General features: G+C 40.6%; 1 protein-coding gene across 1 annotated transcript in view; it reads right to left on the bottom strand.

Annotated features, from left to right (window-relative positions):
• Positions 1 to 6,048: 6,048 nt before the first annotated feature.
• Positions 6,049 to 22,638, bottom strand: part of Rpia (ribose 5-phosphate isomerase A) — a 37,306-nt gene continuing 20,716 nt past the window's right edge. Inside the window, exons 4-9 of the mRNA XM_042690424.1 lie at positions 18,559 to 18,618; positions 15,846 to 15,910; positions 14,679 to 14,747; positions 13,803 to 13,944; positions 12,114 to 12,213; positions 6,049 to 6,944 (exon numbers count right to left, since the gene is read on the bottom strand). Coding sequence (XP_042546358.1) covers positions 6,847 to 6,944; positions 12,114 to 12,213; positions 13,803 to 13,944; positions 14,679 to 14,747; positions 15,846 to 15,910; positions 18,559 to 18,618 — 534 coding nt within the window. The 3' untranslated portion in view covers positions 6,049 to 6,846. The remainder of the gene's footprint in view (positions 6,945 to 12,113; positions 12,214 to 13,802; positions 13,945 to 14,678; positions 14,748 to 15,845; positions 15,911 to 18,558; positions 18,619 to 22,638) is intronic.

Raw genomic sequence — 22,638 nt, 5'->3', positions numbered from 1 at the left:
GCTAGGTCACAGTATTCTCTTGTCATGGTGTTCTCCTGTCTAATGGTATTCTCTTGTTGATTCATTTCACAGAACATCAGTGATCATCTGACAAGCCCACTCTGTCAGCATGAGGAAGACAAAACAAGACTCCTCCATAATCATTTCTGAATATAGGCCTAACAGGAACATTGTCCAGGCCACAAAAAGGTTAATAAATGCCTGCTGCTGCTTTACCAATACCAGCTTTAACCTCACTCTATTCTTCTCACCTTTTAGGCCAGAATTAATAAGATGCTTAATCATGGTTACCTTGATTTCCGACAGCATTTGATTCTGAGCAAAGCCTGTTCCTTGAGCCCAAGGAACTAAGAAATCCATGGCTACCACAGCACAAGTCAGTGATTTCCCTCATTCAGTGGGTCAGTGAACAATGCTGTGCTCCTGAGTAGCCTTTAGCTAAAGGGATTCACAATTCTTGCCAAAAATACCCCTTCCTAGGTTGGCAGTACCTATGGTTGCCACTGAGCTGACACCATGGGGAGAAGGTAGCAAGTGGGAAAGGGACAGGTGAGGCCAAGGGGACAATCAATAGTTCTCAAGCTTCCTTTGGAATGACAAATAACCTGTACAAGGTGCTTTTCTCATGGCCCACCCAGGTTATGTGCAATGTTTTTTCTTTTCCAAAGAAATCCCAACAGAATACAGACATAAATAGGCTTAACCATGATCTTATTAAGCACACATATGGAAAATTAAATTAAAAAACACTAACTTCAATGCTTTAACAAATTACTTATATATGACTAATGTATTAACTGATGGACACAATCAAGGAACACAAACTAGTCAGACCTACAACTACCTTGAATAAGCAAGGTCTGGGATGAGAGAAATCTGCCTGCTTTCCAGTGGGTGACCTGAACAGTTTACTTATACCTTGTTTCAGTTACTCATTCTGCAAATCAAGGAAGAAAATAGATAAATAGAACACTGTATACTAGGTGCCAGTGTCTTACATCTGTAAACCTAGCTACTTAGGAGGCTGAGATCTGAGGATCATGGTACAAAGCTAGTCCAGTTATGAAAATCCATGAGACTCTTACCTCCAATAAACTACAAAAAGCTCTGTGCTCAAAGTAGCAGAGCATTAGTCTTGTGCATAAAAGCTTAGGGACAATGCTCAGGGCTTGAGTTCAAGCCCCAGGACTGGTACAAAAAAAACAATAATGGGAATGTAGTTGTGGAGGTGGGAGGGAAGGGATGGTAGGGGAAAAACAAAGGAAGAGGTAACCATGTTTGACAGGAAATGTACTCATTACCTTGCTCATGTAACTGTAAGTCCTCTGTACAGTATTTTTACAATAAAAGCATACAATAATAATAATAACAAAAGGCACTGTCAAGTAGCTATATGGCCTAACAAAAAAAAAAAAAAATCCCAGGATGGTGTCTGGCACATGGGACAAGTTCCCATTTCCTCTCCTTTCTGCCTTCAAATAAAAGGTTGATATTGAAACTGAACATTAAGGAGCACATCAAAGTCCCTCTCCAGACATAAGCTCACCTCTTGAAAACGTTACGCTAAAACTGGTCTTTCTTTGAAATTTGCCAATATCCATTGGAATTTCCCCCCATAAAATGGCATCTCTGGCACTTCTAACACAAGAGTGAATACCAAATCCCCAACCTCAAAACCAGTGACTCCAGGCTGGCTTAGTCACTGGCCAGCTTTGTGTCTATAACCAAGTAAGTAATCCTCTTCAGGCTTGTTTCCCATGAACTAGGGTACGTTTTTTAAAGTATCTTGACAGCAATGACAGCCATAAGAGGCTGTTACCAAGAGTCATCCAATAGCCCTGTTCCCATTCTTGGGCCTCCTGTCACCTGTGCTCTCATTCATCAGGCTGGAAGCACTAGGAGGCAAGGGGTACCTCACTCATCTCTCTGTCACCCTCTTCCCCCAACCAGTGCCCACTGGAATTGACCCAGGATGGAGCTCAGGGAAAGTCTGATAATAAACTCAAAAGTTTGCACTCCAGCTGAATTGAGAAAGAAGACCATATAGATTTTGTTGACATCCTTGTTATCTTCTTTTTTGTTTGCCTCCTCGAAGGGAGGCAAATGCTTACAAGCATTTCTCAAATACCAAACTTGCAGCTCACGTTCATCACACTAATAAAGCTGTTTTCATCTAATTTATTGCCAGCAAGGTCAGAAGATGTTTTTAATGAAGACTCTGTAATTCATAAAAATTAACCTCTAGAATAAACAGCTGGCTATGTGCCTTAGGTATAGCAGATGTTATGTTTCCTTCTCGAGAAGAAAAACCTCACATTAACATTCAAAACTCCAGTCTGGTCCCAGGTGTGAATGCCTGCAAAACCCACAATTTACATGTGACATGGAACAGGCAGGTGTTTTTCAGAAACCCAGCCTGTTTATCTTTATCCCCAAATTTAACCTATGCCACACAAACTTGTTATTATTTTGAAGCATTGCTCTATTAACTTTTCTCAGCTCATGTTTTATAAAAATTATCTATCATCCAAATCAAAAATCTTAATAAAAAATAATGCACTTAGCATGTTGAGCAAGATAAGCCAAGCACCAAAGGCCAAATACCATGGTTTCACTCTTATATGCAACCTAGACTTAAAATATTAACAAGGAGATGTAAGTGTGAAAGGGGGGATGCCTGCAGGGGACTTCAGTGGAGATGGGGAAAGGAAAAGGTACTGACAGTGAAGAGAATCAAAGTATGGCAGGCAGGCTGGCAGATAGATAGACAGTCAGACAGAGATAAGATAGCATAAATGAATGAACCAAACACCAGTTGAAAGTGGGGGGAAAGGAAAGGCTCTAAGAAAATATAAGGAAATACATTTACTCAAAGTATACTGTATGTATCTATGGAATTACTACAATAAAAAAACCCTGAATTATTCATTCATACTATTAAAAATGGGAAATATATTAAATTTATCAAAGAAAAGACAGCAGTCCTAACACTAATTTTTTCTAACAATGTTAGACTCTGTGTGTGTGTGTGGGGGGGGGGGGGGTGTGTGCGCGCACACACGTGCACTAGGCTTGAGGTTTGAATTCAGGGCCTGGAAACTGTTCTTGAGCTTTTTTGCTCAAGGCTAATATTCGAGCCACAACTCATCTTACAGCTTTTGGTGACTAATTGGAGAAAAGAGTCTCCTGGACTTTCCTGACTTGGGTGACTTCAAATCATGATCCTCAGATCTCAACCTCCTGACTAGCAAGAATTACAGGCATGAGCCACCAGAATCCAGTTGTATGTCTTTTGATGGAATATTGTTAGGATTGAGATGTAGTCCTATCATCTCCCCCCAATTATAGTTTTGCATCTCTTCTAGTCTAGTTCCTTGTATGCTTATCTAGTAATATATCAGGGTCTGTTGTCTTCATTTTTCTCATGTTCATGTTGATGATCTATGTGCATGAAACATCTGAGAATCTTCTGTAGTGCTGTTTTGTGGTGATAAATTGTTTATTTTTGCATATTATAGGATGTTTTTTATTTGTGCTTCAGTTATGAATGGAAGCTTTGCCAGGAACTAGTGGATCATGACTGTAATCCTAGCTACTCAGGAGGCTGAGATCTGAGGATCACAGTTCAAAGCCAGCATGGACAGGAAAGTTGGTGAGACTCTAATCTCCAATTAACCACCAAAAAACCAGAAGTGACACTGTGGCTCAAGTGGTAGAGAGCAGCTAGTCTTGAGCTGAAGAGCTCAGGAACAGCACCCAGGCCCCCAGTTCAAGTCTCGCAACTGAGAAAAAAAATGGGGGGGGGGAGGGGGGTGGAGAGGCCTGAGATCTGAGGATCACGGTTTGAAGTCAGCCAGTCAAGAAAGTCCACAAGAGTCTGCTCTCCAAAAACCCAGAAATGGAGCTTGGCTCAAATGGTAAAGTGCTATACTTGAGCAAAAGCTCGGGCACAGGGGCTGGGAAGGTGGCTCAGTGGTAGAGTGCTTGCCTTGCATGCATGAGGCCCTGGGTTCGATTCCTCAGCACCACATAAGCAAAAAGAAAAAAGCCGGAAGTGGTGCTGTGGCTCAAGTGGTAGAGTGCTAGCCTTGAGCTGAAGAGCTGAGAGCCAGCACCCAGGCCCAGAGTTCAGGCCTCACGACCGGACCAAAAAAGAAAATCAGCTAGGGGACAGAATCCAGGCTCAATTGAAACACCTTTGTACAGCTTTGTAAAGGTATTTTTAAGTAAGTTTCTTTTTTTTTAATTCTTTAAAAAAAAAACCTGAGAGTGAAAACAAGAACTTAGACAAGAAACAAAAATGCCTTTTAAGGGCTGGGAATGTGGCTTAGTGGTAGAGTGCTTGCCTAGCATGCCTGAAGCTCTAGGTTCCATCCCTCAGTACCACATACACAAAAAAAAGCTAGAAGTGGTGCTGTGGCTCAAGTGGTAGAGTGCTAGCCTTGGGAAAAAGAAACTAAGGGACAGTGCCCAGGCACTGAGTTCAAGCCCCAGGACTGGCAAAAAAAAAAAAAAAAATGCCTTTTAATGCTCAGTCCTGAATTTTTTATTCTGCAACTCAACTTAGCAGGACTCCAGACTCCAGATGCCAGTAGATTCAAACTTCAAAACAAAGAGTAAGCTGAGGAAATGACTGTTCAAATATTGTGCAGTTAGCTTGGGGAAAAAGGGTGGCCCAGAGACCTTTAACAACAGAATGGGCTCTTTGAGGCCCATCCAGAATGATCACTCAGCTGGTCGTGGCCTTTTTTACCCTGTCAATGAAGCTGTTTCTACACAGTTCACTGCTTATTAGGCAGTCTATCTAAAGTTTACAGAGTGGAGGGAATAAAAAGAAGGTTCCTGTTACCTATTTTACTGCTTATCAGCTTCTGTGACTACAGTAAGTTTGAGTAATATAAAGCCTGGGCATAAGTGTGACTTTTGTTTGACTGTGCTGCCCTAGTATTAACCAAGAAAAGTAAAGCCTCAAGTGTTTGAGATGCTCTCTCACAAATATCACCAAGTCAAAACTGCCTGTGAAGTATTTCCGTGCTGCCTTAGCACCAGAGGGAAACCATAGATGGTAGTGACGACGAGAACTGACAATTCCGCTCCACCTTTGCGGCCCTCCTGCTGCGCTCCAAAGGGAACTTCTGCTCATTGACTGGCATGAGCAGAGTCCATCAAAGATGTCTGCGGGACTTGAGGAGAGGAGTGGGAACACCAGGAGAAGCGCAGTGACCGGCTTCCTGCGGAGGTCAGCAGAAGACCAACAAAAAAAAAAAAACAGTGCTCAGCTCCAGACTTACCCAGAACCAGTTGCTCTTTCCAGAAAGCTCCATTCTTCATGTGCTGATCTCGTCTCCCCCCACCCAGAGGCCAGCATTTGAAGCCAGCATGAGATCAGGGTTCCACTGCCAGTGAGAAGTAAGTGGACTCTGGAAAGAGAAGCCCCCATTCCCCGTAGGCAGCCGGCAGGAGCTCAGAGGCTCAAGGCGAGAATGGAAACCCAAGGCAACATCTGGCCTCCTGTTAGTCAGACCCGGCTCTCCCACCGTGAGGGCCAGCCACAGGAACTCCTGAGCACATCAGCCCGGTGAGCCACACCATCCTGCCTTAGTAGGACCGGCCTTCCAGAGGGCTGAGCCCGGTCCACAGAGAAAACCCCGGAGGCGTGGCACGTGGAAATGTGGCTCTTCTGCCCCTGTCACACAGGGATTCTGAGGTCAACAACGTGGAGCCTCAGGACTTCAGTGAGGGACCCCTTCCCCCTTCCCAGCGGCCCCCACCCCCACCCCAGGGAACTTGGGCCTCTTGCCGCCAAGGGGAAAGTGAGCTGGACCTCCGCTCATGTGGTCTGGCCTAGAGGGGTAACGTTCTGTAGGACCAATGTCTATGGAAGAAATATTCCCTTGTTTAAATACAGAAAAGTATTGCCTACCAGAAATAAAGAAACCATTTACCTGATGGTTACTCAGATTTCTTGAGTCAATGCCATCCCTTACCTGGTATAAATGAAGTGAGCATTCTATAGTAAATTCTATAGTGAAGACAAAAGAGTCTGGCAAATGGCACAACACTTCTTTATTTCAACTTTCAAACCACATGAAGTTATGACGTCTGACGCCAAATCATGCAATGTTAAAAGAACAGTAAAAATATTAACAGAAAGAATATCATTTAAAAAAAAAAAAGTATTTCACATTATACTGCAGTGCTTTGGCAGTATTGGCAAGTATTTCTGGCCAACTGCTTCCAATAGCAGGGATCTGAACAAGCCCCAGGGTCACAGCAGAAGTCCCTCATTCCAAATCACTACACCACACTGCTCCACCCCAGTCTTTTGTCAATCTGACCTTAAAATGTGAGTAGATATTGTGCGTGATCACAATGAAAGCTACCTCAAAACCAAACAAAGTGGCAGGAAAGTAAACAATGTGTCTAGTAAGGCATCAGGAAGTCACTGCCAGTTGCCCTTCATTTCACCAACTTCAAAGATAGTAATTTTTCTCAGTAAACCCAATAATTCAGAAGCTTAATCAACAGGCTAGAGTTGAAGATATCTAAGACAGTCCTGTACTCTCTTGTTCGTTTTTATTTTTTGGTAAATGTTTCATATAAAACATGAAATCAAGTTCTACTGTATAAAAAAATTGAATATTTTAATAGTAAAAATATATATGTTTAAATTTCTTTTTAAAAAGACACATAATAACAATACTTCAGAAGACTGATTTAACTTCTCCCCACTTCCCACAACTGTCCGCCCTGGCAGGATACATTAAGGCAAAGGCTCCAGGAGAGAGACATCCACCTTGGCTGTGGCTGGAGAGACTGAAGGTGAGCACATGGCTCCTTAGAGGGTCAAGAGAAAGGCTTTTCCCTCATGTTCACCGAGCCATCCTGCATCCCAAAGTACACTCTCTCAGCCATGTTGATGAACAGACCTGTGTCTACCACACCTGCAGGACAAAGGACAAAAAGAAGTATTAAGGTTCAGCTTCCCAAGACAAGAATCAAGGACTGCAGGATCACTGGAAGCAAACATTGTTAAGTAGCACTGAACAAATCTGAAGTGTTGCTCTCCACAAAGCAGAAAGAGATTCTGGCTATCTTTATTATCTTCCTGCCGCCTCTTTCACCCTTCCTATTATGTCTTTCTTCAGAAACCCAAATGTTCCAGCTCTGTCCATCAGTGAGTGCCTTTGCTTGTGCTAGTCCCTTTGCCTGATCTCTTCAATTGCTTAAAGGGTTGCTCTTCTTTGTCCTTCCAGTGTATCAGATGACACATCTTCCACAGAGACCCTCCAAGATTACTCTAAGTAGCCCCCACTCCCAGTTATTTTCAATTACACTACCAATCTTCCTCAGAGAAGAGATATTTCCAATGCACACACCTGATAAAGGAAACACATCAAAACATAAATGATTCCTCAAATAACAAAGAAAAGGACAACCTAACAGAAAAACTGTTGTTTTCCATAGCCAAGATATGGAATCAATGCCCATCAGTGAACAAATGGATCAAGAAAATGTGGTGTATATATATATACAACAGAATTCTATGCTTCCATCAGAAAGAATGGCATTGCCCATTTGTAAGAAAATAGAAAGACTTGGAAAAAATTATACAAAGCAAAGTAAGCCAGACCCAAAAAAACATAGGCTGCATGGTTTCCCTCCTTTGTACTCATTAGAATGTGCCTATAAATCTACAATTAAACCCAATGGATAGTAAAAGACAAATAACTACACCTGGATATGATTAATTAAACAGCAGTCTAAACATTCACACAATGAGAACAAAGGAGGATATTCTTAGAAGAGGATCAGAAGGATTCAATAGCTATGTGCATATGATTATATAAAGTGATGCTTATGGAAATGAGCTCCAAGAAATAAAAACAACAGGTTTTTTATTGTACTATTTGTGGTTCTTTTCTTTTTTCCTTTTTTTTTTTTTTTTGGTTTATTCCTTTCTGGCACTGTTTTTTATTTTGCTGCCCTTTGTCTTGTATATAAGTTTATCTCATTTGGAGAGGGGAAGGGGAAGCACAGAAACTGTGAGACAAAGCTGAACCAATTCAGAATGAAATCCACTAGACACAATGTTGGAAATGAAGTATACAACTTGAAGGGAAGGGAAACCAGGAGGAGAAAAACTGGAAGAAAATGAGGGAGGGGATGACACTGTTCAAAAGGAAATGCACTCATTACCTGACTTATGTAACTGTAAGGTTACATACCTTTACAATAAAAATGTTTTAAGTATTAAAAAAAAAACAAAAAATGATAAAGATTTCAAAAGTGGGCTAGGGATGTGGCTTAGTGGTAGAATGCTTGCCTAACATGCATGAAGCCATGGGTTCAATTCCTCAGTACCACATAAACAGAAAAAGCCGGAGTACAGCTGTGGTTCAAGTGATAGAGTGCTAGCCTTAAGCAAAAGAAGCTCAAGGACAGTGCCGAGGCCCTGAGTTCAAGCCTCAGAACTGGCCAAAAAAAAAAAAAAGACTTCAAAGGTACTTCATACAATAAGCCACTCAAAAAGGCTAATAAGTGCCTTAAAAGATATTCTAGATACCGGTGGCTCACGCCTATAATCCTAGCTACTCAGGAGGCTGAGATCTGAGGATCTCAGTTCAAAGCCAGCCCAGGCAGGAAAGTCCGTGAGACTCATCTCCAATAAACCACCAGAAAACCTGAAGTGGTGCTGTGGCTGAAGTGGTAGAGCGCTTGCCTTGAGCTGAAGAACTGAAGGACAGCATCCAGACCCAGAGTTCAAGCCCCTCGACAAAAAAAAAAAAAAAAAAAATGAACTATAGCTACAGACAGCCTTTGCCACAAATATCTGCATATACACACAAATACTACTATGAGAAAACACTCAGCAACGAAAACACTCAGCAACTACCAAAGAAAAGGCATGAAGACCGTGGAGTGTATGGAAACAAGGATCTGACACCTTGCCAGTAAAGAATAAACTAATGCTAACTGTGAAAGGCAAGTTAAGACCATCTAGTTAAAAAATATCACAGACATGCTTATCTTTTTGTCTCACAATTTCCTTCTAGCAAAAGATTGGAAACATAGGTGCCGAGGGGCTAGTGGCTCACAATTATAATCCTAGCTACTCAGGAGACAGAGATCTGAGAATCACAGTTCGGAGCCAGCCTAAGCAGAAAAGTCCTTGACTTTATCTCCAATTAATCATCAAAAAAGCCAGAAGTGGAGCTATGCCTCAAATGGCAGAGTGCTAGTCTTGAGCAAAAAAGCTCAGAAACAGTGCCAAGGCCCCGAGCTTAAGCCCCAAGATTGATGTACACATGCATGTGTGTGTATACACACACACACACACACACACACACACACACACACACACACACACACACACACACACACACACACACAAATTGGAAACATAAGTATCTACTGGTCAGGATCTTGTTAAATAATTATTTTATACTGCCATAAAATAGAATACCACAGTTATTTTTTTAAGATGGAGAAGAACAAGGTCAGTCTTTGGTAAACCAATGTGAAATCGTTTCCAATAAGGAGGCAAAAGAACATGAACACAGTGTGTGAACACTTAGGTAAAGAGGGTTCTCTGGAAGAGCTTCAACTTACATTCATATAAAAGATCATATAAAAAAAGAAAGACAGCCTATAATCCAACCTATTTAGGAGGCTGAGATCTGAGGATCACAGTTCAAAGCCAGCCCAGGCAGAAACATCTGTGAGACTTTTATCTCCAATAATCTACTCTGAAAAGGCTGGAAGTGGTGCTGTGGCTCAACTGGTAGAGCACTAGCTTTGAGGAAAAAGAGGCCTGGGCATTATCCCTGATCTCAAGCCACAGGACCACCTTACCCCTCCCCCCCAAAAAAAGAAAGTCTTAATTAAAAAAAGAAGGAAGGAAGGCAGGGAGAGAGGGAGGGAGGGAAGGAGGGAGGGAGGCAGGGAGGGAGGGAAGGACAGCAGTGTACACAATGATATTAGAGATCCTGGTGATCTCTTCAAATTATTGAGATGCTGCAAGTTACTAATCCATTCACCCCAAATGAAACACTGTGCAAGGGCAGAGAGGATTAAATGTGAGCACAGAGAGAAGAGCCCCAATGGCTTTGGTTCTTTCCAAAAAGAGGTGCTCTGCTCCAGGAGGACTGGATCCAATATCCAAGGGCAACAGGTGTCAACAGGAAAAGTGGTCTGGCTTCTCTCTCCATGCTATCAGTTCAACAGCAAAACTAACAGGCAAAACTGGAAAGACAAAAGAAGCAATAACAAACCACTCTGATAGGCATGTTGGTAACACGCTGCTTGATTTAATAGCTAGCCTGTCTTCGTATTCTTTAGGCTAGGTTCTATTTTTTTTTTAAATCTCTGAAAGTATGTAGATTCTATACATTCAGAAGAAGAGCAAAATAGAGAAATATCCTCACAAAGGTCTTCTCAAAGTCTCATTAGACCAAAAAAAAGACCTAAGCAAGAGCAAGGGAGCTCCCTAGTGGACAATGAAAGAAATGCAACAAAGAGGAAACTAAGCAGTATCCTACCCTGACCTATTATGATCAATGGCAAGCTCTCTCTCTCTCTCTCTCTCTCTCTCTCTCTTACTAATTACATAACACTAACCAAAAGAATAAGTATAATGCAATTCATCTGTTTGAAATAATAAATCAGGTAAATACTGGCAATAGTAAACTAATAAAGAAGAATTAGAGACACACAGGAACCTGATGAGTTGAATATTCAATGGCTGGCTTGGGTTAGGTAGTTTCTTCAAATGCTCAGGTGGTTCTTTGCTACCTTGTTACTCTCAGGGATTACAAACAACAACCAAGAACGAAAATCAGATAACCCAAGTTACTGTGTATAGTCATCAACAAAGGGTGAAAAAAATGCAGCTGAGGTATTCAGTAGGCACTATGTTGAAAATGAACTGTGCAACTTGAGGGTAGGGACAGGAGGAAAGGACTGGGGGAGAGCAAGGGAAGGGGTAGCATTTTCCAGGGAGAAATGTACTCATTACCTGACTTATGAAATCGTAACCCCTCTGTACATCACCTTTATGATAACAATGAAAAAAAAACAGCTCTTGTCACTCTGGGCTCCATTCTATGATCTTTGCAGAAATGACTCACAAAGTCACACCAAGAGAAAAATAGCACATTTTTTCTCACGTGTGATATCTAAAAGGCAAACATGCATGATAACATATAAAGGGCTCTATGCATATATACACAAACAAACAATCTAAAGGATAGTATACTTAGGGGAGGAATCCAAAGGTCTAACTCTGAACAACAGATGTACTGTCTATCAAAACTAATACCAGGAAGTGGAAACATGTTATGATAGGGGGAGGGAAAAGGGAAGACAAAGAAATGAAGAGAGGTAGAGTAAGCAAATGTAATCATTATATTCAATGTACATCATGTAAAAATTGAACTACATAACTTGGGGGTAGGGATGTGGTGATGGAGAAAGATGGGAGAGAATGATTTAGGGGTGACACTGATTAAGCACTGTACTTATAACCTGACAGAATTTTAACCTCTGTATGACATAATAATAATAGTTGTAATAATAAAAAAAACAGCTGCTGTGCACTCTGGGCTCCATTCTATGTTATTTGCAGGCATGGCTCACAAAGCCACACAGCTTCCCAGGTTTATACCAATTCCCCCTGAGGACTGAGTCTATGAACAGGAGTAGAACATCTCCTGTGGCCCAAAGCATAGCATCTTCCCTATGACATGCATCTAGTGAAAGTGGGTGAACTGAATCACTCCCCCCTCTGCTAAGAAGACAGCCCAGGAAAATCACAGAGGCTGCAGTCAAGCTCCTGGAAGGACAGGCTCAACTTAGAGATGGTGGCTTTATTTCAAGACAAGCCCCATCTGACCTACATTAGCTGGATAGCTACTCCAACTCAGAAAGACTAAAATATACTCCAAAGCTGCTGGGTAGACAATAATTATTCTTGGGGGAAGAAGGGAAATGAATTCAAAGTAGTAACACCAAATATGGATAGAGGAAATTCTTCTTCCCAAGCAAATTAAAACAACAATAATAAAATAAAACAAAATAGGGTGACTATGCTCAGTAAATGCCAGTTGGGTTACCTGGGATCATTTTAATAGCTGTATTCACTTCACTCCATTTGTGCACCCGGTCAAACTTCCAGTCCAGGATAAAGTTTCCGTTATCTGTCACCACAGGACCCTAGAAGGTAATTTTCCATAATGACCAAGGATAAAGACACTGTAGGCAGAGGCTTAGGGACGTGAAAGTGATAGCCAAAGACAAGCATCATAATTAATGGGCTCCAATAATCAATCCTGCCTTTTGCTTTCTAAAAGGCAGAACTGCAAGAGCTTTAGTCAGAAATACTTGAATTTGAGTCTGAACACCATATAGGAACAGAATTCGGAGACAATATTAACTTCTCTGAGCCTGCTTCTCAATTGCAAAAGGTGTACAATGTATACTTCACAAGGAAGCTGATATGCATTATAACATTATAGCCCATTATAACTTCCCTACGATCAGGAAGTCCCATCAAAAAGACTGGCAACATTGCTACGTATGGTGATTCACACCTGTAATCCTAGCTACTCAGGAAGCTGAGATCTGAGAAGTATGGTTCGAATATAACACCAGCAGGAAAATCTGTGAGACTCTTATCTCCAATTAACCACCAAAAATCCAGAAGTGCTGTGGCTCAAGTAGTAGAGCACTAACCTTGAGCAAAAAAGCTCAGGGAAAACACCCAGGCCCTGAGTTCAAGCCTGAGGACCAGTTTAAAAAAAACAGCAGGAAGCAGAGACAGGGTCAGAGGTCAAACAGGCAGAGCTTTAGTGTTTTAGTTAATTAGTCCAGCATTCCTCAACAGCTTTGGACACTAGAAAAGTAGACTGAGTGTTTAGGAACACAAATGTTGACAGAACATCAGGACCACAGGCAAGGAAACTAGATCTCCCACACAAACTGAAGAAGAGAGAGTAAGAGCTCAGTTAGGGTTCTGTCAAATGAGGGCTGGTATTCCACCTGGGTTAAGCCAGCTAGGAGAAAGACCCTACACCCTCGCCTCCTGGCCTTCCAGCTACAAATGAACATAAGACATCAGTGAGGGCCCTGTACAACCACTACAATTAGGATAACTTTTTTTAAATCATAACAATACCAGGAAGTAAACATGACAAAATAAAAATATATCAAAGGGATAGTTACATATCATCTATTTCTATCTTCCAAACTTCTCACATAGTCAAAATTGAACTATAGAAACACTGAACTATAGTTAGGTTTTAGAGTGGTTACTTTTATTTAAGTATAAAAGAAAACAAAAGTTTTTTGCAACCCAGTTTAGAATTTGAAGAAAATCATACAGACTCAAGTATCTAGAGTATATTCCCTGATGAGGTATTCACCCCCAAAAGTTCTACTTCTTGTCACAGAATGTGAGTAAAGAGAAGAAAAATATTATAGAACTTGAAAACATTCTGTTCCAGGGGATTTGAGACCAGCAATTCACCAAGACTGTCCAGGTCTCAGGTACAAAGGTTAGAGGTGTGGACAGTCACTTGAGGAACATCAGATCCCAAGACATAGAAACAGAATTTTTCTCCCTTTTGTGCCAGGGAAATGTATTGTATTGACTATCATCTTAATCTACTTTGAGATTGAATATAGAAATGAATAGACCCAACTCTAAGAACAAACAGACTAAAAATAAAGGTTACAGTGGCTTATTAGAGCAGAAAGAACAACAGAGAGCTGAAGGGCCTCTGGACACTTCTCTGGCCACTTACTGCCTTGTTGACAGCCATTCGAAGTTCAACTTCACCCCCAAACTTCCGGGTCACAGCTCGGCTCACTGGGACATAGGCCATTGGGATGACCTCAATAGGGATTCCCTTGTGCCACTGATCCCCAAGATTCACTGAATCTTTCCTAGGAAGGCACAATCAAAAAGTACATTAGAATTAAATAAAATAAATGTTACAAACATCAGATTCAGGAATGGGGTTAAATTAGATCCTGTGAGGACAAAAAATAGTAACCAGAAAGAACAGGGGGCTTCAAAGGTATTGGCTGTTTCATAATTAGGAGGTATTTGAAATATGACAACAATATTAAAGTTTGGTAAAGCTGGCTTTTCAATCATTTGTTGATTTGCATATAAGTATTTATTACTTTTATCTTTCCTGCAGCTGTATTTCACAAGTAATTACATACACACATTTTAACATGCTATGCTCAAGCGCTTCCTCCCAAACTTCTTGAAACAGAATCCGAGAGATTGGTCAAAGACTGTCCACATAATATGAGTTATGTGTGGCAAGCTCTGACCCAGGAAGAAGCAGGGTATGCTGAGTCACTGCATGTGGGCAGAGCCCTGAGGATCCAATGAGTGACATTTGATAACAAGCTCCACTAACAGGGTTATAGACTGTCTCTCCTCACGAAAGCATAAAACACTGCTTAATTCTGGCTAAGTGTAATACTGCTGTGATAACAACATCCACCTTTAACATGGAAACAAGACAGAGAGATACTACTGTCCTAAGTCTCAGAAAGCCAGAGAGTCCTTCCATTTCTCCATAAACTTCCTCTTCTATAATTGGGAATGAGAGCTGAGGTCCAATCTACCTTCTAAGCAAGCAGGTCAGAACACTGCACACTACCTGAAATCAGCAATCACAATGAACCGACTGGCATAGCCAGCCACAATCTTCTCCTGAGTCAAGCAGCCTCTGAGAAAAGAAGTGAACATAGGAGGTGTAAGGTCACATACAGGAACCTCAAATCTGCTGAGTCCTGACATTTAGTGAGATTTAACTTTTGAGATTTAACTTTTGAGTTAAATCTAAATTTGTTAAGTTTAACATTCAGTTTTCAAGTTGTAAAGAGTCATTCTTAATCCCACCATTCTGCTCCCAGTATATGACTTACAGGAGTATCAGCCCATACCTGGGAGAAATCTAGCAAATGAACAGTGTTCCATTCAGTCCTGCCATAATCCCTTCCAAGATGCTTCCAGGAGGAAGTAGTATGCTCAAGACATGGCCTGAGAAGAGCAAGTTTCACCCAACCTACTCTCATAGACTATTTCGCAGTCAGGGTTTGGGAGTAGAAATAATCCCAGACAAATAAAAAAATGCTGAAATAAGGATACAGGATGACCCATTATAACAACAAGATGTACAAGACACTATGTTGGACTCATTACCTTGCTCATGTAACTGTAACCCTTCTGCACAGTATCTTTACAATAAAAAATATATATTTAAAAAAAAAGAAATAGGTGGACTGGGAAGGTGGCTCAGTGGTAGAGCGCTTGCCTTGCATGCATGAGGCCCTTGGTTCGATTCCCCAGCACCACATAAGCAAAAAGAAAAAAGCCGGAAGTGGCGCTGTGGCTCAAGTGGTAGAGAGCTAGCCTTGAGCTGAAGAGCTGAGGGACAGCGCCCAGGCCCAGAGTTCAGGCCCCACGACCGGACCCAAAAAAAAAGAGAAATAGTCCCAGACAGAATCTGCAGATCAAGTCTGCCTGTCTCTACTAGTAGCCTACTATTTCACATATGTAACCAGAAGAATGTGTAACACATTCAAAAAAATTAAAGTACAGTTATTCAACAGTCTGCTTGACTATTAAGAACTAATAGAACAAAATTCAACTTTTTCCACTCACCATTCCACACTCTCCAAACCAGTACTTAACAAAAACCCATACTTTCCAAATAAGGAATAGCAACGCAGACTGCTCACTGACATAAGAACAGGTTTAAAGTAAAGGCCACTGACTTAACCATCTAATCAAATAGTATACCAGAAAGTCCCATAGCACTTACCCACCACCCTTGATGAGATTGAGTTCAGCATCTACTTCATCAGCACCATCGATGGCGAGGTCAATCTGTGTAAGGGGAGATACAAAAACCACTGAGAATCTCATGAGATGAAAGCACATTTTCAAATTTGGCCACACAATAATAGTTCATTAAGTCCTCAGCAACTCTATTAGCTAGGTTTAGTATTTCTACTTAACCAATCAAGAGACTGACATTCCAGCAGGTTAAGCCACTTCACTAGGGTTAAGGTTGAAATACAAACCTCAATCCAGCTCGAAGCCACACACTATGCTCCCTTTTCTCATTGATGGAATTCTCCATGAACAAGATAGAATTCCTCAGAGCATGCATTCCCAACATAGGCAATTTCACTTCAAAGGAAATTATCCTAGTTGTTATGGTTTTGGGCCCTCCAAAGCACCATAAGTATACAAACAGATATACAAAATATCTACAGTATTAAAATCCATGGGGAGGGGAAAGGTCAATAACAAAGAAAAAGCTAAGGAAAGCTGGTTTCTGAAGTTGGTATTGATGTGAGCAAATACAAGCAATTTTAAGTGGACAGGAATACCAAATGGAGACCTCTCCAAAGAAGTTGACAAATATTCAGTGTATTCCTGATTTGGAGATTATCCAAGGTGTTCACTAAGACTTCACAAAGCAACTGACTGCATTTCCCAACCTCTGTATTAAGACCTTCCTCTGTCAGCCCCAAAAGCAGTCAGGGAGCCCATAAATTCATTCATCTTTCATAAATCAAAATCAAGCTGGTTGCTAGTGACTCTCACCTGTTAATCCTAGCTACTCAGGAGGCTGAGATCTGAGAATCACAGTTGGAAGTCAGCCTGAGTGTGAGACTCTTAGCTCCAATAAATCAGAAGTGTCAAAAATTGTCTCACTGAAGTCAAGTAACAAAATGAGCACTTTCATGAACTAGTTCAAAGTTGTTTTGCTTTATGATCTAAGGAAATCTAAGCTAAGCACACATCTGTTCACACTGCTATAAGCCATTTTTGGTGCTACCTGTGTCAGAGAACAGTAAGAACACTGTTCAGCTTGCAAGGGAGAATTTCTCATTCATTTGTTGTCCTCAACTTTTCTTAAACACCATTTTCCTCACCAGGACTCCCACCTGCCCATCCCAGCTAAGTATGTTTTATCTCTGCTACTATGATAGGTCATCCTGTGTGATTAACACGTAGCCAATAAAAAAGAATGGCACTGCCAATAAAAAAAAATAAAAATGGAGCTATGGCTCAAGTAGAGTGCTAGACTTGACCAAAGAAAGGTCAGGGACAGAGGACCCTGAGTTAAAGAGCCAGGACTGACTGGCACCAAAAAAAAAAAAATCAAACTCAATAAAGCAGGATTTCAAGAAAGCACTGCCCATACTCTGTATGGGCAACATGGTAACTTTAGGTAAGGTTTTTCTCAAGTAGTAATATGCAAGGGACACATTCCACCTATGCTATAGCTGCTTGACATGGCTAGGGTAGCACAGGTATAAAGCCTAGAAAGTTTCAGAGAAGCACACAATTTCTATCCTTTCACAGCATGTCTGAAGCTGCAGTTTGCATTATTCTCCCCCAACCTGCACATAAGGCCAGGATACACTGTGGAAACTATATGCCAGGAAAGTGCTACCTTTTCTGTCTAGTATCTGAACCCACCTTCAGCCAAAAGTACATTCTTTATAGCTGCCGAATTGCTGATTCAGCTTGTGCCTCCAGCTCTACCCACAGTCCCCCAAAAAAGCCTTCCATGGGTCTTACTAACGCCTCAAACCATTTGTGTATCAAAGTGGTACCCTCTTAGTTCTCACTACGCACCAACACATTCCACTCACTCTGTCCAAATCACCCCAGAAAGTCTGGGCACTGTCCATATATGCCCACATGCCTGTGGTTCCTACTTACCCATCTGAAAGGTCCTCTCCTGCCCATCCACTTCAGCTCCAACATTACCACTTCCAACAATTCTAACACTGTCCTACTGCTCTTCTAACCACTGTTCTAGAGGCAGTAGTAAACAAGTTCTAATTCTGGGCATGCTCCTTATTCTGTGGCCTTAATCATATGATATACTCTTAACTGTGCCTTCTTCATATCTCTAAAGTAGAATAAGTATATTATCCACCATCAGACTGCTGGATGCTAAAGAACTTAATATAGGAAGAACAGTCCTAAAACCTGATACCTAATAATGGTTCAGAAAATGTGCTGCGATCACATGTCAAACTGCTCATTTTCATCTTTGGTCTTTTCTAACAACCCCTAGGAGTAGGTCTCTACTGTAAAACTTGTCAGTTTTCAAAATATCAGTTTTCACGGCTGCCACAGATAATGACTTCTTGTCTCCACTTAAGTGTAAATTCTATGGACTAGCTCACTCTTTTGCATTTCTTAGAAAAAGTTATCTTAAGAAGCACTAAACCCTAAGCTTATCCAGTTCCTTTTTATGAAAGGCATACTTAACTCAAAACTTGGAGTTAAGTCCCAGGTAATCTACCTTGTACTATACCAATAACATCAACTAACCACCTCTCCTCTGTGACCTCAGCCAGAATGAATACTCAGGGTCCTAGAAGAAAAGTTAATATAACTAAACTATGACAAACTAGTCTTAGTTGCCAAGATATCTGGAGTGCATGAACAAGTGAGAACTATAAAGGAAAAGGAAAGAAATGTACAATAATCTATGTTTCTCTTACCTCTGGGTGTCGATCCAGGTCACTGAGGGTTAAGCCATATTGTAGGATGAGCTGCCGGGCCTGAGGAAAGACAAGAAAACGCACTCGTAATCATTTGTTCAAAATACATGGCAAGGATTCTCAGAATTCCTTTGGAGTTAAGTGTCAAACCCGGAGGCCTCATGAAAGTTCCCACTCAAATCCCAACCTGGTCTACCTAGGCCAGGAGATGGAGCCACACAAATGACAAAACTAACTCAGTGACCTGTTGCTTAGAACTATTCCTAAAACATTGAACAATATACATTTTTTAAAAATTAAAAAAGTCTTTGCTGAGCAAGGTTGCACACCTCTTTTTCCAACATTCAGGAGGCCAAGATAGGAAGATTGCAAATATCAAACCAGCCTGGCTACATAGCAAAAAAGGAAAAAGGGGAGTTGCAAAAAAGAAAAAAGGGGAGTTTAGGGATCTATAGCTCAGTGGTAGAGTATTTGCCTAGCAAATGCAAGACTCTGGACTTGATCTCCAGGACTTTAAAAATAAATTAAGAACCAAGCTCACAAGAATCTTAGTTTTTTTTTTTTTCATTATTAATTAGCTGCAAAAAGGATTATTTAAAGTTTTTTAACAATCTAACAACCCAAGCACAATGATGCATATCTGTAATTCTAGAATTCAAGAAGCTAAAGCAGAGAATCATTTTGGCTAAATATAACTCAAATATAAAATACATATATGCATACAAAGAAATACATAAATAAATCCTAAGGTATGAGAAAAAGGCTACAGATCACTATGTATTGATAGAGAACAATTTATTCTTATATATTTACAAATTTTTATATATTTATATTTTCAGTGCAGAATTTAGGTTTTAACTTGCTAAGCAAGAATTTTGTCACTTGAACCACACCTACAGTCCAAGTAAAAATATTTTAAAGGATACGATAAATAAGAGAAATTTAAACCCCAGGTTTTTACGTGATGCTATAGTCAAAGTAAAAATAATTTAAAGGATAAGAGCAATAAAAGAAATTTGAACCCTAGGTTTTAACTTGATGCTATGAAGGAATACTAATTTTTAATATCATTATTGTTAAGAGATCCTTTGTCCTTCAGAAAGACACAATAAGGTTTATGCAATGAAATGATATTCTGCTGGGAATTTGTTTCAAAATAATGGTTGAAGGAGGAGGATGAAATATAAATTAAGGCGGAGCCAGTGGCTCAAGCCTGTAATCCTAGCTACTCAGGAGGCTGGGATCTGAGGATCATAGTTCAAAGGCAGCCCAGGCAGGAAAGTCTGTGAGACTCTTATCTCCAATAAACCACTAAAAAACCAAAAGTGGCCCTGTGGCTCAAGTAGTAGAGCGCTAGCCTAAAGCTGAAGAGCTAAGGGACAGAGCCCAGTCCCAGAGTTCAAACCCCACGACCGACAAAAGAAGAAAAGAAATATAAATTAAACAGAATTGACTGACCATGAATTAATATTTTAAACTGGGTGGTTAGTTCAGTGAAGTTCATTTTACTGTTCCTTTTTTCTTTTAGAAGTTGGAAGTTTTCTACAATAAAAAAATCTAAAATAAAAGCTTGGCACCAGTGGCTCATGCCTGTAATCCTACCAAATCAGGAGGCTGAGATCTGAGGACTGTGGTTCAAAGTCAGTCGGGGCAGGGAAGCCCGTGAGACTTATCCACAATAAACCACTCAAAAAACTGGAAGTGGCACTGTGGCTTAAGTGGTAGAGCTGAGGGGCTGAAGAACAGAAGAGCTGAGGGACAGGGGCCAGGCCCAGAGTTCAAGCCCCACAACCAACCAAAAAAAAAAAAAAAAAACTAAAATAAAATGTTGCCTAAATAGGGCTGGGAAGGTGGCTAAGTGGTAGAGTGCTTGCCTTGCATGCATGAGGCCCTGGGTTCGATTCCTCAGCACCACATAAGCAAAAAGAAAAAGCTGGAAGTGGCACTGTGGCTCAAGTGGTAGAGTGCTAGCCTTGAGCTGAAGAGCTGAGGGATAGCGCCCAGGCCCAGAGTTCAGGCCCCACAACCGGACCAAAAAAAAAAAAAAAAAAAATTAAAAAAAAAAATGTTGCCTAAATAATAACAGGATAAATGAAAAAAACTAAAACTTCTGTTTTAATTATAGAATAATACATAATGAAGGAAGGGAGTAATAATAAATGGTACTAAAGTGGTAGAGCTGAGGGGCTGAAGAGCAGAAGAGCTAAGGGACAGGGGCCAGGCTCAGAGTTCAACCCCCACAACCAACCAAAAAAAAAATAAAATAAAATAAAATAAAATGTTGCCTAAATAATAACAGGATAAATGAAAAAAACTAAAACTTCTGTTTTAATTATAGAATAATACATAATGAAGGAAGGGAGTAATAATAAATGGTACTGCTGGACTCTTTCTGGCTTGCTAGATGTAGTATTACTGAAACCACATTAATTACATTCCCTGAGGCCTGGCCCCAGTGATCTCCATTCATTTAGGATTCCTGCCTTCTGATATCTTTCTCCACAGTCCTAGACTGTGTGATCAGTGGCAGAGAACAGATAGTATCACACTACTGAGATTAGTTAATAAATGATGCTGTGCAGAGAAGGAAGGACAGGAGAGGATGGATATTCAAGTGTGAGAACACACACATGCTCTAACATATACACCTCACACTGTACCTCATTAATAAACACAAATATTTCAATCATAAACATAACATTTAAAATAAAAAATAAAATAGAATAGGGCAACATTTCACTCCATCAAATAAAATGAGTTTTTCAATAACTGAGCACAGGAGGTTGCTTTTATAGACAGAAAAGCTATAGAAAGCAGAAACAGATTGGCCATTTCAATGTGACTTTCCTAGTAAATTAAAAGAAAGAGGAAATAGAATAACTAATTGGTTAATTCCAAGATTACTTTTCTGTTTAAAGCAAAACAAACTTCATTATCACTCCAATGGAAACTAGCCTGTTTAGGAAACTTGGCTGTTACCCTTTATTCTCCTGATAGCTTGGGAGGACAAAAAACAACCTAGTTTCAGTTTGGTGATATGGAATTTTTATCATTAACTACATTCTGATTACTGGCCTGGTCCACTTAGTACACAAGTCCAGTCTAAAACAATGGCCTCTCAATAACCAGTATATGTCTGAGTCAAGCAGAAAAGGTCAGATAAGTTGATGTTAGGGAAATAAATCTCAAGATAAATATTCAAATGTTTTTTTTCTTTCATGCAATTGTTTCTAACATATTTATAAGATGATTTCTTTGTTGCTTTGTATGTCCCTCCCTCACGGTATGACCCGTGCTTTCACTGTATTTGACGTCGGTATAATTTGTGGAGAGGAAGGGAAAAAACAAATCGTTTAAATAGGGATACAGGTGGAGCCATTGCAACAATGAGACATACAAGTCTTTAAGTCGAAAAACAAACTTTACAACTTTGGGGGGGGGAGGATCAGGTAGGGGGAGAGGGGGTATGGGAAGGGATGGGAAGGGGAAAACAAAGGAGGAGGCAACAATGCTTGATAAGAAATGTACTCGTTATCTTCCCCATATAATTGTAATCCCTCTGTATGGTATTTTCACAATAAAAAATTAAAAACAATGGCCTCCTCTATTTTTACTTAATATAACTGAAATCTAGGTCCTTACATGACCTCAGGATCCCTCAGGAATAAAATATTCTAATAAAATACTCAGGTCCCCCACTATCCCCCTTCCTCCGACTACTCTCCTTCCACCACCTCTGGCCTGATTCCCCACATGTGGCCCTACAGCTAAAAAGAGAAATCACAAGTACAATCTCATGAGTCTCATTCTCCCTGAGTGCTGGGGTTGAACTGTGTTCCCCACAAAGATTGGCCTAATCCTGCACACTTGAAATCCCAGGATGGACGGTTGTAGGCTAGCCATGGGAAAAATGGGAAAACTATCTCAAAAGCAAAATGACTAGAGTGTGGCTCATGTGGCAGATCACTAGGCCTTCACTTCAATCTCCAGTACAAAAAAAAAAGAAAAAAGATATGTTAGAATCCTAAGCTCCAGTACCTCAGAGTGTGTGCTCTCTTGGAGACAGGGCCATCATAGGTT

The sequence above is a fragment of the Dipodomys spectabilis genome, unplaced genomic scaffold, assembly GCF_019054845.1.
Source record: "Dipodomys spectabilis isolate Male_0828 unplaced genomic scaffold, ASM1905484v1 ptg000137l, whole genome shotgun sequence".
Taxonomy (NCBI): domain Eukaryota; kingdom Metazoa; phylum Chordata; class Mammalia; order Rodentia; family Heteromyidae; genus Dipodomys; species Dipodomys spectabilis.
Note: the sequence above shows the minus strand (reverse complement) of the source record. Positions and strands in the feature narration are given on the sequence as shown.